General features: G+C 33.5%; 1 protein-coding gene across 1 annotated transcript; it reads left to right on the top strand.

Moving 5' to 3' along the window:
- The first annotated feature begins 1,967 nt into the window (after window positions 1-1,967).
- On the top strand, window positions 1,968-14,451 carry LOC126753092 (germinal center kinase 1). The gene is made up of 9 exons (XM_050464239.1): window positions 1,968-3,059; window positions 7,876-7,971; window positions 8,039-8,167; window positions 9,672-10,181; window positions 10,244-10,389; window positions 10,458-11,076; window positions 11,135-11,467; window positions 12,158-12,348; window positions 12,418-14,451. Exons 1-9 carry the CDS (start codon window positions 2,283-2,285, stop codon window positions 12,428-12,430), a joined length of 2,814 nt encoding a protein of 937 aa, XP_050320196.1. The 5' UTR covers window positions 1,968-2,282; the 3' UTR covers window positions 12,431-14,451.
- The last annotated feature ends 1,822 nt before the right edge of the window (window positions 14,452-16,273 follow it).

Genomic DNA, 16,273 nt, shown 5'->3' on the forward strand with positions numbered 1-16,273 from the left:
TATTATTTATTATTTCAGTTCATTTTTCAGTTAGACATGTGTAAATTTTTTCCTTTTTATCCCCTTTCATTACAACTTTTGATATGAAATATATATTTTTTTTTATTTGTTACCCCAATTTTTTTAATTAAAAGATATTAAATAAATTTCGAATTCTGACTTTGATAATTAAAAAATATTTAAGGAATTTTTAATTCAGATTTTGAATTCAAAACTAGAAAAAAGGTTTTTAATTAAAACTTTCGGATTAAAAATTTAATTAATTTAAATTTGAAAAAATTAATTTTAATCTTATTTAAAAAATTATTTTTGTTCAAAAATGTTTTAATTAAAAAAATAGCTTTGCGAAATTTTTAAAAAATATTTAATGAATTTCGAATTCTGATTTTGGAAATAAAGAATTAAATGTCCAATTCTTAATTCCAATTTTCGAATTAAAAATTTAAGTAATTTAAATTTGAAAAATTTAATCAATTAAAAATTAATATTTGTTCCAAAATGTTTTAATTAAGAATTTCGCAACCCTGATTATAATAAATAAATTGTTTTTGTAAAACTTCAAATATCATTTCATTTAATATAACTTGAAGACTATATAAATTCCTTTCGAACTAATATAAATGAGAAAATATATCATATTTACCTCTGCTTTCTAATTTAATTTTTAATAATAATTTTACTAGTACAAATTATATAAAAGGGAAAGCATTAAAATAATATAAAAAATTAGAATAAATGAACTATGTTAATTGAAACAAATGAAGCCGTATTAATTAATTATTACTTGACTGATTGCGAAAAAATTTCTTAAATTAATATTTAATTACAAAAAAAGCAGATATGGTTTTAAAAACCACACTTAATAGAATTATATTAAAAACTTTCAATAGAATTATTAATTGAATAAAAGTAAAAGTTAATTAATTAATTTAATATTATACTTTATTAATTAAAAAGAAAAATAATTAAGAAATTTTAGATTCTCATAAATAAATTAAAAAGGAATTGCTGATTGAATAATAATAATATAAATTATAAAAAACTACATAATTAATTAAAATAAAATAAAATTATTTAAAATTATACTTGCCTAAGTTTGGTAATGATTTATTAGATTATCAATTTAAAAAGTGTTAAAAATTCCGCTATACACTTCTAAACTAAAATTCATTTAATTACAATAATTAATTAAAAAAAAATTAATTATTAATTAAAACAAATTATTTAGAAAAATAATAATTTATTAATTAAAAAAATTATAAGGAAATGTGCTTGACTGATTTTGGGTTAAAATTTGTTATATACATAACTTAAAAAATACATAATAATTACATTTTTAAATCAGAAAGCTACTGAGAATAAAATGTTCAGCTAAACCTTAAAACAAAACATAATTGAATTACATATATTATTTAATAATATAATAATAATAATAATTAACACATTTCGATAGTCTTCATAAAAAATTAAAAAGGAAATTTTTTTAATATTCAAAAATTTATTAAATAAAATAAAAAAAAAATACATAACCTAAAAGATTAAAAAGGGACACAGCAGACTTAAATTGACTCAACTTAAACTTAAAAAAATGTATAAATTAAAATAACAGAAAAATGATTTTAATAATATAAAAATAAAAAATAATTTTAATTTTTCGTAAAAGTATTGTGAAAAACTTTTGTTTTAATAATTTTCTAATAGTTTTTAACATAACAAATCAGAGGCTTTCTTTACGGTATTACGTTTCCAAAAATGAATTTTCTCCAAGTAAAACTCAATTTATTGCTTTAGTGAAATTTTTTTTGATTATGAGCAATAAAAATCAAACAATCAGCATTAATTATTATTCGAGTCATTGGGTTAAATCACTCTGTGGCAGCTAAATTTCTACACAACTCTTCGTTTAGTGTATTTGTATTTGTGCGCAATGCAGAAGTGAAATAATTGAGTAGGAAAGATTTTTTACATTATTTTCACTCCAAAGTAGCAGCCAAAAGCAGCACTAAATTTAATCAAGCTAAAGACAAAACAACAAACATTCTTTGCAATCATTGATGTGCCATTGTCGCTTGAATAACTGAGGTGCGCACGTCAGTTGTCAAAAAATACAATATAAATAAATAAACAACAACAAACCTGGCAAAGGCAATAACATTTATGCGCGGTGTCGTCATCATAGACAAACAGACCAAATATAAACATTTAATTCGCGCTACTAAGTGAACACGTACAACAAACAGCAGCAATAACAACAGTGAAAACAAAACAACAACACTGCAGGAATGTGGCGCAGCACACATGTTAACGTTGACATTACAAATAATGCTGGGAGTGGCGCTGCCGGCGCTGGTGGGGGCGGCATACAACGCAGCTCATCGACACATTTTCAAAAAAATCACCAGCAACAGCTTCATCATGCACATCAAACGCATTACAATGATGGCACAACAACAGCAACAAACACACAAACAACACCTGTCGGCATGACCTCAAAGCAATTGTCCCAATTGCAACGCGATCGTTTCTCCTCCTCACAGGCCATTCTACAAGATGCCATAGCCGAATCGAAGATAAGTTTGCATGTGAATTATCGGCATAGCGGCGTCAATGGCAACAGCAGCAACAACACCAACAATAGTAGTAGTAGTAACAATAAAACGGATCATCACAGCGGTGCCATATCGGCACAGCCACGCCCGCGTCCCGTCTCCATGTACGAGCAGTATCGTTCGCGGCCATATAGCGGCGCTTTGGACTCGCCACCGCCACTAACGCCAGCAGCAGCGGCCGCTATAGCGCTCGGCCGCAGCGAGAGTTTTTATTTTGGTGAGAGCGCACAAAATGTGGCCGCTTTGCGGCAACAACATCAGCAAATGCAATTTCAACATAACAGCAACAACAACAAACAGTCATATCAACTACCACAACAGCAGCAGCAGCAGCAACAACAACAGCAACGTTATGCTAAGCAAATGCAGGCGTCAAACGCTGTTACCGCCGTAAACGTTGGAAAATCGCCAGCACGACGTGCAAATCTGCGCCAATCTCCCAGCGAACTGGTATGCCAGAAAGACTTGCTGTTACCAATTTTATTTCGCCATTGATTTTTACATTTATTTCATTTATGATTTTTTTCTTTTCAATTTTTTTTCTTCCATTTTTTTTTCCTTTGCTGTTTGGTGTTTATGGCTGAAAAGTGTAGAAAATCAAAAACTCGTGTTGTGTCGGACACCTGTTTAAGGCGGCAACACCAACAACAACCACACGCATATTTGTGATTTGCGCATGCGCATTTCATGTACGCGTATGTAATGCGCTTCCACTTCCTCACTGGCTTGCTTTTGGCGGTGCCTGCGCCGTTTTGACCACTTCAAGTTGTGGCATGTGTGGCAACGAAAATAACAAATAAATAAAATAAAAAGCCAGCAGCAACAATTGTAGTTGCTGGCACAATTTTTCCGTGCCATAAGCGTGTTGCTGCGGAAGTAATTATAGATATTTTGCACTGCCCATTGATTCTCTTGTTTGGTCAAGTCCAAAAACAGTTGCTTTAGCCACAAACTGTTCGTCTTAAAAATGGTTTTGCGATTTTGCATTTTTGCTCTTTTTGGCATTCAATTATTTCCACATAGTTTGCTATTTCCACGTTTATTATATATCGTAGTTTGCTGTTCGATATCGCTTTAACTAGTCTTAACGCCAAAGCTTTGGCTAAATCAATGATAAATAGCTGTAAAATTTTGATATTTCTATTTATTTAATCTTAGATAACAAAAAATGATGTATGAACGACTGATAGTGGTGAATATGGTGCTTAAAGCCGTTCACCTAATCGGCAGTGTATTCCTTTGTTCTTTGTAGTTATTGTATACAACATTTTTTTTTATACAGTAATTTTACTTTTTTAGGTCTTTCGTAATTGTTCGCTATTCTCATAGCGTTTTCAACGGTTTTAAATTCTTTTTTTTTTAATTTATACTGCTTTATTCGTCATAAAATTCAATCAATTCGAGTAAAAGTCAAAATAGTCGCCATGAAATTAGTTTAAATCGCAGGCTCTCGATAAAATGTACATTTATAATTAACAATAAAGTTCTTCAGTTGAACTGAATATAAGAGAATATGCTATACTACATTAATGCGAAATAATTGCTCGCTCTCTCTCTCTCCCTCTCTCTCTCTTTCTCTCTCTCTCCCTACTCGATTATGCCAGTCAATTTAAGTTTGTTGGATTCAGCTTTTGAATTTATAACTATATTTGTTCTTTTTTTTCGAAATTTGAAAAATTGCCCATCTGAAGCTATAATATTTTCCCAGTTTGTGGATACCATCCCAAAACAACAGCACCGGCTTGGCAGTTATTGATACCGGTATTCTACGTTCTACAGCGTTCGAACAAAATGGTAATTAGAGGTGGCAAGGTCTGCGCTATAAGGGCAGTGAGGCTGTTCTCCAAATATGTTTTAACTGGCAACATTAGACCGAGTATTGTGATGGTACTAATTGCAAATTCCGTGCATTTATCGCTAATCACTCCCTTCAATTTGATGAGTTGTTGCCGAAAGCGTTTTCCTTTAGTGGTTTCACTTAGTTTTCGAATGGTTTCTCTTAATGGTTTCACCCAGTTTTAGAAGCTGATAACACCGCACACCCTTTTGATCTCACCAAATATAGAGCATTACATTGGTGTCATAGATTTTCGGCTTTGTTTTTGTTGTCAGGTTTCACATATAAAATTTTGGGTTGTAAAATCGACTTTCAACATCTCTTGGCTTCAATTTAACTAATTTCCTTGCTTTTGAATGTAACCGGCTGCTTTTAAAAGCTTTGAAATGGCTGCTTGAGTGACTCTCAAAGATGCTGCGAGCTTCTTTGCGTGTTTGGCAACAATCTTGATGGAGTAATGCTTCCAGTTCGTCTTCTTCAAATTTTTTTGGACGTTTTGTTCTAAGTCAGAATCACCTCTTTTAAATTGTGCAAACTACTTTTGGCTCAAAGCTCTCCCAGTTAGAGCAATGTTTACCACAAATTTCCACCAAAATTCGATGCCTTTCGGCTTTATATGAAAGTAATGAAGAAGACCTCCTCATAAAAACATTTTTTTTCAGGCAAAAAGCTCGACATATTTGACATAGTATATGGAACAATACGCACAGGAACAAAGGAATTATAATTAGGTTCCGCCATCTCCTGACAAAGAGTACCTATGAATATAGCTATTTTGTTTTCAAAACAAATCTCTCTAGTTACCTAAAAATTATATTTTATATTTCGGCTGATAATAAATATATTTCGGCCGTTAATAAATTAGATTTCGAACTGGAATCTAAATCATACCTATTTGTCGTCTCGTTGCCTTTAGTCATCAATAGTTTGGGAACACCCTGTACTTTTCAGCCATTATAATAAGCTGAGATCATCCTGTGTGCAAATACATCAGCTGTTTGAAAACTATAAGCTAGAAGTTTTATTTTTTTTTACCCTTAAGAGATTCTGCAGTATTTTCTACATTACTCAACTAAGATACATTGGAATGGCTTCTTACAGCAAATAAATTTTGAAAACAAGCTGGCTTTCATACTGAATTGAAATTTTCCACTACTTTGAAAATCCCATTTAAAGAATGGAAATTCATCAAGTTAACTGCGCCAGTATTGCAGAGTAACATACACACGTATCTGTTTATGTGTTTGTTTGTGCCTATATGAGGCCGACAATATATTATATATGTATGTATGTGTAACCAATAGTCGTACGTGCTTTGGAAAGAAATTATGAATTGCAAGCTCATCAACGCTGCCAACCAGCGCATTACCAATGCCATCGACAATACAAATCACTGTCATTGCCATTGCTTTGCGTTGGTATTACCTTAAATACACCAAAATGTATGTATATACATATGCGTACATTCTTCTGAGATTACACATTTAACTAAAAAGAAAGCCATTTTCGATACGACTTAAATGCTTTTAATCGCTTAAGAATACCTTTTTCGATAACTTGAGGTCGAAAAATAATATTTTGTTTGTCTCCAACTTGTAGTGTAGCAATTAAATATCACCTTGATTTGGTGGTTGCGAATAGTTGAAACTAAGTAAAATATTCAGAAATTAAAAAAAATACAGAAATGTTAATTTTGGCTCCATCAAAGCTTGAATATCGTTCGCAGGTGCATTTCATATAGCATAAAAGTTTTATTAGACACTAGTTTGTGTAAAATTTCGTGAAGATATCATTAAAGAAGTTTTCCATTCAAAAACCTGATTTTGAGCGGTCAGTTTGTATGACAGCTATGTATATGCTATAGTAGTCCGATCTGAATAATTTCTTCGGAAATGGTACCGTTGTCTTGGACACTGATCTGTGTAAATTTTCTTGAAGATATGTTATCATATACAGAAGTTTTCCATTCAAAAACCTGATTATGAGCGATCAGTTTGTATTACAGCTATATGCTATAGTAGTCCGATCTGAATGATTTTTTCAAGATTCTAAAGACACTGATCTGTGTAAATTTTCGTGAAGATATCTTATCATATAAAGAAGTTTTCCATTCAGAAACCAGATTTTGAGTGATCAGTTTGTATTACAGCTATATGCTATAGTAGTCCGATCTGAATGATTTCTTCAGAGATTCTACCGTTGTCTTGGACACTGATCTGTGTAAATTTTCGTGAAGATATCTTATCATATAAAGAAGTTTTCCATTCAGAAACCAGATTTTGAGTGATCAGTTTGTATTACAGCTATGTGATATAGTTCGATCTGAACAATTTCTTCGAAGATGGTACCGTTGTCTTAAGCAATAATCCATGCCAAATTTCGTGAGGATAATTTGTCACATTATTTCCATATAAGGACTTGATTTTGGTTAGTTTAGATAGGCAGTTGTTTGGGTTAGTGGGCCGCTTTAGACGGTTCCGACAAAAAAGCAGCTTCTTGGGGAAGAAAGTGTGCACATTTTAAGATCGATATCCCAAAAACTGAGGTACTAGTTCGCGTTTGTGCAGACAGACGAAATTGTCTAAATCGGTGTTCACACCCATCCCAATTGAAGAAAAGAAAATAACACCGTGATCTCATGATAAAAATGGGATCATTTTTTCTGCCTATATCTACATATGTATATGTACATATGTATGTTTGCATTTGTAGTTAGTCAGCTGTGCAGGCAGTTGTTAAGCGCCGTGTAATAAAGTGAATTGCTCAGCAAATTCAAAACTGCATGACAATAAAGGGGTTCTCTAGTGGTTTATCAATAAAATTTAAGTGCATATTTACTCACATACATAAATATGTGTGCACATACATAGTTATATTAAATGGTGGTAAATGCTTAGAACATCAAACGTTACTCACTACTTCTTTCATTAAATCTAAAATAGTACTTTACCTCAACCATGACCATATTCTACAATTATCAATAATAAAAATAAAACGCACGAAGCCATTTATACCGCACTGTGCACCCCTAAAGTCGCCGCCATTAATGATAACATTGTCGCGTTTTTGTTTTTAATTGTATAACGGATCGACTGCTTGGCTACCAAACAGCTCAAGTATTTATCGGTTTGCTTTGCCTGAGATAAAATACCAGTGACATAAGCAAAAGCTAATAAGTAAATACCTTTGAACATGTTTACTGACAAACACATGTATACACATACAAACGTACATACGTAAAATGACATACTAAACATTTGTAGGTATGTATGTACATGCGTGCATATGTGCAAATATAAAAGTTGTGTTTACTAAGTAGTCAAGTACGATGCGTGTATTCAAGTCTTAACAAAATGTAATTAATTTTCGAGTTGAAAACATTTATCTCAATTTTAATTATCTTTTTCTTGTTTTTTTTTTTTTTTGTAGAAAGTGGATCCCGAGCTAATTTTCACGAAGCAAGAAAGGATCGGGAAAGGTTCCTTCGGCGAGGTATTCAAAGGCATCGACAATCGAACGCAACAGGTTTGTTTTAGTGATTTTTGGCCCCTATACATAGTATATTGAAACATGTTTTTTTTCTCTTCACCAGGTCGTGGCGATCAAGATAATTGATTTGGAAGAGGCGGAAGATGAGATCGAAGATATACAACAGGAAATTATGGTACTGTCACAATGTGACTCACCGTTCGTTACGAAGTACTATGGATCGTACCTTAAGGTGAGCATTTTATGAAGAGTTTAGGCATACTGCAATGAACTGGCAGGGCTTGTGACTATAACAAGGACATCTGAAGTTTCAGAGATCTTATTCCAATGGTTATACCTTAGGCTCTTTACAATGTTAATCGAAAATGGCTTTCTCGTTCCCACGACAGTCGGGTCTACGTAACCGGAACGAACCCGGATTTTTATCTGGCCAGATTTTTATACCAAATCTGTTGATTTACCGTCGAGTGTACTACACTTTTTCTTCCACTGGGCTTTGTTTAAAGATTCTACTACAACATAAACTACGTATTTACAGTTAAAAAAAACTCAAATGCCCTCATGAATAATATAAAACCGAATTGTCGCTCTGTGGGTATTAAAAAGCTTTAAGTGGCAGAAGATGACTACTAAAGCATCATTTGCTCGGATTTCTTGCTTAATATTTAACTTTATTTCACTAAAATTGTATACCAGATTTTTATACCAAAAATGTCCATCTACCGGCGTACAGACTTTACTTTATCTTACACTTAGCTGTATTTAGTTAATTTTCTACAACAAAAAAACCAATTAAAGCCAAAAAATCCCAAATGTCCATCATGAATAATATGAAACCGAGTGGCTCGCTCTAGGGGTAATAAAAAGCTAGTAAAGTACTATATGACAGAATATTATCATTTCTCTTTTACTCGCACTTTATACCAAATTTTTTAGACCAAGGATGCCAATCCACCGACGAGCGTTTGCTAATATTTTCCGACTTCTCACCATTATATCATTCTTCTTTGCCTTCCACTTTATACCAGATTTTTTATACCAAAATCTGTCGATCCATCGATAAGCGCACCTCACTTTATCTTTTACTGAGACCTAGTTTGTTATTCTACTACAACAAAACGCTACTTATTTAAATCTAAACATTTTAAATGCTCGTCATGTATAATACAAAATCGAGAGGCAACTCGTAGGGTATTAAAAAACTTATATGTATAAAAGATTATCCCTTCATCAAAGCCTGCTTTTAAAAGTTAATACATATTTTTATACACTTTATAAATTTCTGACGTACATTTTCTTTAGACCAGTTTTTTATACCAATTTATTTTTGATGAGTCCTTCATCAAAGCCTGTTTTTATAAATTTCTGACGTACATTTTCTTTAGACCAGTTTTTTATACCAATTTATTTCTGATGAGTCTGTTTTTAAAAGTAAATACATTTTAAACATTTCTTGCGTATATTCTCCTTAGACCAGTTTTTATACCAATTAATTTTTTATTGAATCTCGTCGGAATAGTATACGAGCAGTCTAGGTATTTAAAATACATCAAAAGGGCTTCTTTATACATATTTCAAATCCGAAAACCGCATAAAATCATAGACAATTCCGGTAACGTAGAACTTAGAAGGAAGTCATAAATTTCAACTCGTATTGCAATTAGTCCAAAAGTCGAATTTTTTTATTTTTTGTAGTTCATTCTCATAAAAATAATTAAAATTCCATTTTATTAAAGGGTACAAAGCTATGGATAATTATGGAGTATTTAGGCGGCGGTTCGGCGCTGGATCTAATGAAAGCTGGTTCTTTCGAGGAAATGCACATCGCAATCATATTGCGAGAAGTGCTAAAGGGTCTGGACTATCTGCATTCGGAACGCAAATTACATCGAGACATCAAAGCGGCCAATGTATTGCTAAGCGAAATGGGTGATGTAAAGTTGGCTGATTTCGGTGTTGCTGGCCAGTTGACGAACACAACGTCGAAACGTAATACATTCGTAGGTACGCCATTTTGGATGGCACCCGAAGTGATAAAGCAGTCCATGTACGATTCCAAAGCGGACATTTGGTCACTGGGCATCACAGCAATTGAATTGGCCAAGGGTGAGCCGCCCAATTCGGAGTTGCATCCAATGAGAGTTTTATTTTTGATACCGAAGAATAATCCTCCACAACTAACGGGAAACTATACGAAATCGTTCAAAGATTTTGTGGAAGCGTGCCTTAATAAGGATCCTGAAAATGTTCGTTTTTTTTTAATAAAAATATATATACTGTTATTTAAATGCAATTTATATTTAAATAGAGACCGACAGCCAAGGAACTATTGAAATATCCTTTTATCAAGAAAGCCAAGAAGAACTCGTACCTTATCGATTTAATTGATCGTTATAAAAAATGGAAGCTGCAGAAGGGTGATGAAAGCGAAACCGAATCGGAGAATTCAGATTCGTAAATATATATTGTATATTTTAATGCTTTATATATTTTCTAACTTGTTTGTATACTTTCATGCACAGTGACGAATCGAAACCCGGCGGCAATAATGACGAACCTTGGATAATGACCGTCAAAGGGCTCAGCATCAATAATGCGCCACGCGAATCGATTGCAAATAGCAGCTTTAAGGAGATGGAACACATGAAAATAGCACAGAAATTATCACAAAGCAGCGGAGCAACGCCGATCGCAATTAATGCGGCCAACAAACACTATCCGGGTAGCGGCGCAACTTCGGTAGCGTTGTCACCGTCCGCCACATCGCAACAACAGCAATTGCACGACAACATGGCGGGCAGTCCGCCCGGTAAAGCTACGCTAACATCATCGTCCTCGTCCGCAGCTACGCAACGCGATACCAACTTAAATCATTACAAACAAGCAGCGGCTTCGGCTGGTGTACTACGCTCATCCAGCTCTAATATAACGCATCAACCGCTCAGTCCAACACATAAGCAATCGTCGGGCAGCCAAGAACTGCTATCGTCGTCGAGCGGCAGCAATTCGCCAAATGCTGATGGCATGAAGAAGATCAGTAATAGCAGCAGCAGCAATGCGGTCTTCCAAGAGTCCAAATCGAACCTAAGGCAGAGTCGCTCCGCTTCACTAGATGACGAACACGAACAGCGACGCTCATCGGTAGGTCATTTGAAACATATGGTATTTCCAAACGAAAATTCACATCCTTTATTTGCAGCTCATCGAGCATGCCAAAAGCGAAGATCAACTGCGTGAAGAAGAAACGCGTGCGCAGCGGCGTAGTATGCATGCCAGCGGCGTGTCATCCAACTCGTCGCCGATGCTTAGCTCCAGCTCGAGTGGTGGCAATTATAATGGCAATGCAGCATTGTCGAATAGTAGTGCGCATGGCGAGCGTTCATATGGCGCAGCATTGGAAGTGTCCGCATCGGCGTCTGCCTCCGCCACAGCTGTGTCGTCCAATAATTCCAATCACAAATTGGGTGGCAATCGTGTGATGCAGACGAATAGCGCATGTCTGAACAATTTCCTCTTTCCAGTTCTTACAGATGTGAGTGTTTTGATTTTTATTTTTTGTTGATTATATAAATAATCTGCTTGACGTGCTGAGTCGATTTAGCCATGTCCTTCTGTACATTTGTCTGATTGTATAGTCGCAACTAGTCGCTCAGTTTTTGAGATACCGATCTGAAATTTTGCACAAGCTCTTTTCTCCTCAAGAAGCTGCTTATTTGTCGGAATTGCCGTTTTCGGACCAGTATAGCATGTAGCTGTCATACAAATTTACCGATCAAAATGCAGTCCTTGCATGGAAAACTTTTTTATTTGACAAGATATCTTCACAAAATTTTACTAAAATTTGTGTCCAAGGCAAATCTGCATTCCCCGAAGAATATGTTTAGATCGGACCATTATATCATATATGTAGCTATCATACAAACTGAACTATCAAAATAAAGTTCTTGTACTGAAAAAAATTCTAATTAACAAAATATCCACACGAAATTTGGCATGGACTAATAGCCAAGGCATATCTGCAATCTTCGATTAAATTGTTCTGATTGGACCACTACAGCATATAGCTGTTATACAAACTGACCGATCAATATCAACATACAGATCTTTTTAAGCCCTTTCATGCTATAAGAAGTTTGCATGTGAAGGCTATTATAGATTCGCGACAACAGAAATTAATGTTTTCTGCTTTTGTTTTATTAAAATTGTGTATAAATTTTCGCAGATTCAACGAAAGTACGCCAATTCGAGCAAAAATTCAAACGTTACGGACATTGGTGACTTAAAGTCAGTATTGGAATTGGCCGAGCGTAGCAGTCCAGGTGTCAGTGATTTGTTCCTCAAAGAGATAATTCACAAACTAGTTCCAGGCTACTCAGAGACGCGTATTAACAATATTATGGACAGGGCTATCAGGTGAGTGTCTGCTCTCAAAAAAATTTTCTTGAATGAAATATTTATTTTTATTATTTTTTTTTTTTGCAGAAATAAGAAGTAAACGAACACAATGGTACATGGACTGATTTTAAATAAAAACAACAACAACAACACGAAAAAATATCTAAATGTTATGATATTTAAATAATAAATATACCAGTTTGGAGCGATTGGAACATGTGCATATAGCAAATATTTTAGAAATTGCGACAAATGCGCAACTAAGCGATATAACACTTTAAAAAGAAAAGAAAAAGTAACTCCATACCTAAATAAATTTAAATATATATTTAAAAGAAATTTAACAAAAAGAAAATATGATAAAACCACAACAACAACAACAGTGTACTACCCCCGCAATATTGTTTGTTATGATAGTGTAATATTTATTGGATTCCAAATAAATCGTTGTCACACTGATGCGTGCCGCGATAAGCTGTTAGGTTCTCGTTTGAAGATTAATTAATTGTAGATAATTTGATGAAATCAACTATTGCATACGATGATACATTAATTAGTGTGAATGTAAAATGCAAAATACATATTAAATTTAAAGAACTCTTATATAAAACAAACAAAATAAACAAAACAAATTGACTTATTTGTGTAGTGTTTAGCTAAATCCGCTGCAGTGAGAGATATGCCTGTTGGCACAATCCCACACACGGTTTTCTAATATATATTTCACAAGTTGATTTTTTTTTTTTTGCAAATGCACCACTGAAATTGCAGTTTTAGCCTTAAAACAAGGATACAGCGTAAAAAAATTCTTTAATTTCAATTTAAACCGCATCTAAAGCTTACTTTCTCACATATTTTATATAGATCTTTTGCACTGAATTTTCAGTTTTAGCTCTAAAGTAAGGATATAACCCAAATAAGTACTTCAATTTCAATTTAAACTGCATCGGAATCTTAATTTTTTATTTCCCCCATATATTTTATATGGATCTTTTGCAATAAATCTTTTATCTGCAAAACATATATACATACAAGTTTGAAAAAGTGATATTCTAATACAAAATATTCCGCTTTACAAAAAATTTCTTAATACTTTTTTTCATAAACGCATTCCTTTAAAAGTTATACGCAGTTAAAGTTATATGCCAAGTGGCCTTAGCATTCATACAAGTGATTTATACATTCTATGTTGCTCATACGACATGGTGTACTATATGAATACAGTACATTTGATGTATAACTTTAACTGCGTATAACTTTTAAAGGAAAGTTTTCATGAAAATAATACTAGAAACTTTTTTGCAGAACACTAAATTTTGTATTAGAATATCTTATCTATTTTTTAAAGTTGTAGATTTATTTGCTTCATGCAAAATATCAAAATATCCCATGTTATATATGTATGTTTATGGCAAAAGAAATATGACTTAGGCACGGTTTAAACTAAAAATAAAAAGCTTGTTTACATTGAAACCCTATTTTTATGCCAAAAACTGAAATTTCAGGCGAGTTTTGCCAAACAAAAATCAACCTAAGAAATAACGGACACCCTAATATACATACATATGTATATGTATACTTATATCTATGTATGTAGTTAAAATTAAATTTAAATTAAAGCATAACCACGTGGCAGATGCGAAATTGTATGAGTTCGTTTTTTTTATAATTTAGTAATTTTGTTTTGTTTTTGTATTAATTCACACACTTAATATTAGTTGTAATTGTAAAAGTTATAAAGATAAAGTAACGTACATATACATATATATGAAAAAGGAATGAAGAAAATAACTAAAAATTATAATTTAAAGAAAACGGTCTATGTAAAAAATATAGTAAACTATGTGGCAATGTAAAATTGAAACTAACATGAATGCATACATACCTACATACAATATTAATACTAAACAAAAAATAAATAAAAGATAATAGTATTTAGCAATAAAACCTACAATACTTACATACATGCATACCTATTTGAAAAATCAGTAACAAAAAAATGGGCAAAACGACAAGCAAGTAAATAACAGTAATGGCAAATAGTTTTAACAAAGCAACAACAGTAAGAAAAACTCTATTGAAGTAATACAAATAAATTATCGGACAATATTATAAAGACTATCAATTTTGAATTTTATTTTTAAGGTTATGTAGGGTGGCAAAATTATAGTAACTTTCTCAGAAGCAGTGATCAGTTACAACTGATCAATTTTGACGCGGACTCATACATATAAATTGTTCCTGTCTAAGACTAATTTAGCAACACAACATTTGAGTGACACAAATCATTCAGTGAAGTTCGTGAAGTCGTCGAAAACTTGCCGCATGCGAGTCGTCCATCCACCGCTGTTAATGACGATAGCATCGAAAAAGTCAAAGAAACGTGATTGAAAATCATCGTGTTGGCATCAGGGGGATAGTAGGTGACCTCAAAACTTATTATGAATCGAATAAACGCATTATGGTTAATGTTTTGGGTTTGAAACGTGTAAATGTTAGACGTATACCAAAAGATGAGCCGAAATCGAAAGAACCAAAACCCACTGAAGGCACTGAAGGCCATCCCAGCCAATTATGGAAATGGCATTAAGCGTTGGCGTGCTTGTATAAGCTCAGGAGTCAAGATTGGAGGAGAAAACATTTTTTTATGTCAGTCCGGGTCAAATTTGATCAGATAGTAGTTGCAAAAGAACGATGCATCAACATCACGATCTTTATTAAAAATACTTTTGGTGGACTAGTAACTCTTTTTTGGAAGGTTTTGACAGTTCAACTTCTTAAATAAGAAGCTCGAGTTACTCCCTAGGTCAGCAGTCTGAAGAATTGTAGATTTGACTTATCCATACTCGACTTCAGAAATTTTATGACCATTAAGTGCTTTTAGAGAGACCAAAGCCGTCGTCGTTTAGCAGAGTCGAAACTTTGTCATAAAGACTGTTATAAAATTTGGTTTCTCTCTTTTTTTCCAAAACAGAAGATATTAAATTTGCCTCGAAGGTTATAATATACGGAAGGAAAAGATGGAGACCATGTAAAGTGTATATAAAAAAATCAGCGAAGCGAGCTAAACCGCCGGCATCGGACCATTATCAAATATATTCAAACTGATTGGTCAAAATCAAGGTCTTGTATGGATAACTTTTGACAAGAGAGTGATTTCTTCAAGAAATTGGAATAGATTATTTTCCGAGGAAATGCCACTACCTCCGAACATATTCTTCAGTTCGGAATTCATTATAAATTCATATAAATTGTCATATAAATAAGCAAAATCAAGTTTTTGGATGAAAATGCGGTCGGAGTGAATGCTTTTTTCTTTTCCAAAACTTCATAAAATAGCCTAGATGTCATTCCTGTCGTCTACGTGAGAGTTGATCTTTATAATCGGTACAATATTAGTTTCCTATCCGCAGTTAGATTTCTCGAACTTCTTATTTTAAACTTCACTAGATATGTACCTCTGCATACTTATAGCGTTAACTGGTTTTCGTAAGTTCTGCTTGCTCCAGACTGGATAAGGAAGCGAAGCAAATGGATCTGGTAGTGAACGAGATCAAGACAAAATATCTCCTGTCATTAAACAAACAGTCGTCGCACTCGCGACTTTGCTTCCACGTCATTGTTGATAGTCATAACTTCGAAGTTATAGATAATTTCGTCTATCATGGAACCAGTATTAACACCAACAACAATGTTGGCCGCGAAATCCAACGCAGAATAACTCTTGCCAATAGGTGCTACTTCGGACTGAGTAGGCAACCCAGAAGTAAAGTCCACTCTCGACTAATAAACACCAAATTCTACAAGTCACTCAGCATCCCCGTCCTGCTATATGCTGCAGAAGCATGGACAATGACAACATCTGATGAGTCAGCGTTACGAGTTTTCGAGAGAAAGGTTCTGCGGAAGATATACGACGAAATTGACATAGTTCAGCGAATTA

Source organism: Bactrocera neohumeralis, chromosome 3 (genome assembly GCF_024586455.1).
Source record: "Bactrocera neohumeralis isolate Rockhampton chromosome 3, APGP_CSIRO_Bneo_wtdbg2-racon-allhic-juicebox.fasta_v2, whole genome shotgun sequence".
In the NCBI taxonomy this organism is placed as follows: domain Eukaryota; kingdom Metazoa; phylum Arthropoda; class Insecta; order Diptera; family Tephritidae; genus Bactrocera; species Bactrocera neohumeralis.

What these genes read in the sequence shown, in the direction of transcription:
- LOC126753092 (XM_050464239.1), top strand. Translation starts at nt 2,283, where the DNA reads ATGTGGCGCAGCACACATGTTAACGTTGACATTACAAATAATGCTGGG. An exon ending in ACTATGGATCGTACCTTAAG is followed by an intron (nt 8,168 to 9,671) that starts GTGAGCATTTTA and finishes ATTTTATTAAAG; the next exon opens with GGTACAAAGCTATGGATAAT. An exon ending in GAATCGGAGAATTCAGATTC is followed by an intron (nt 10,390 to 10,457) that starts GTAAATATATAT and finishes TTTCATGCACAG; the next exon opens with TGACGAATCGAAACCCGGCG.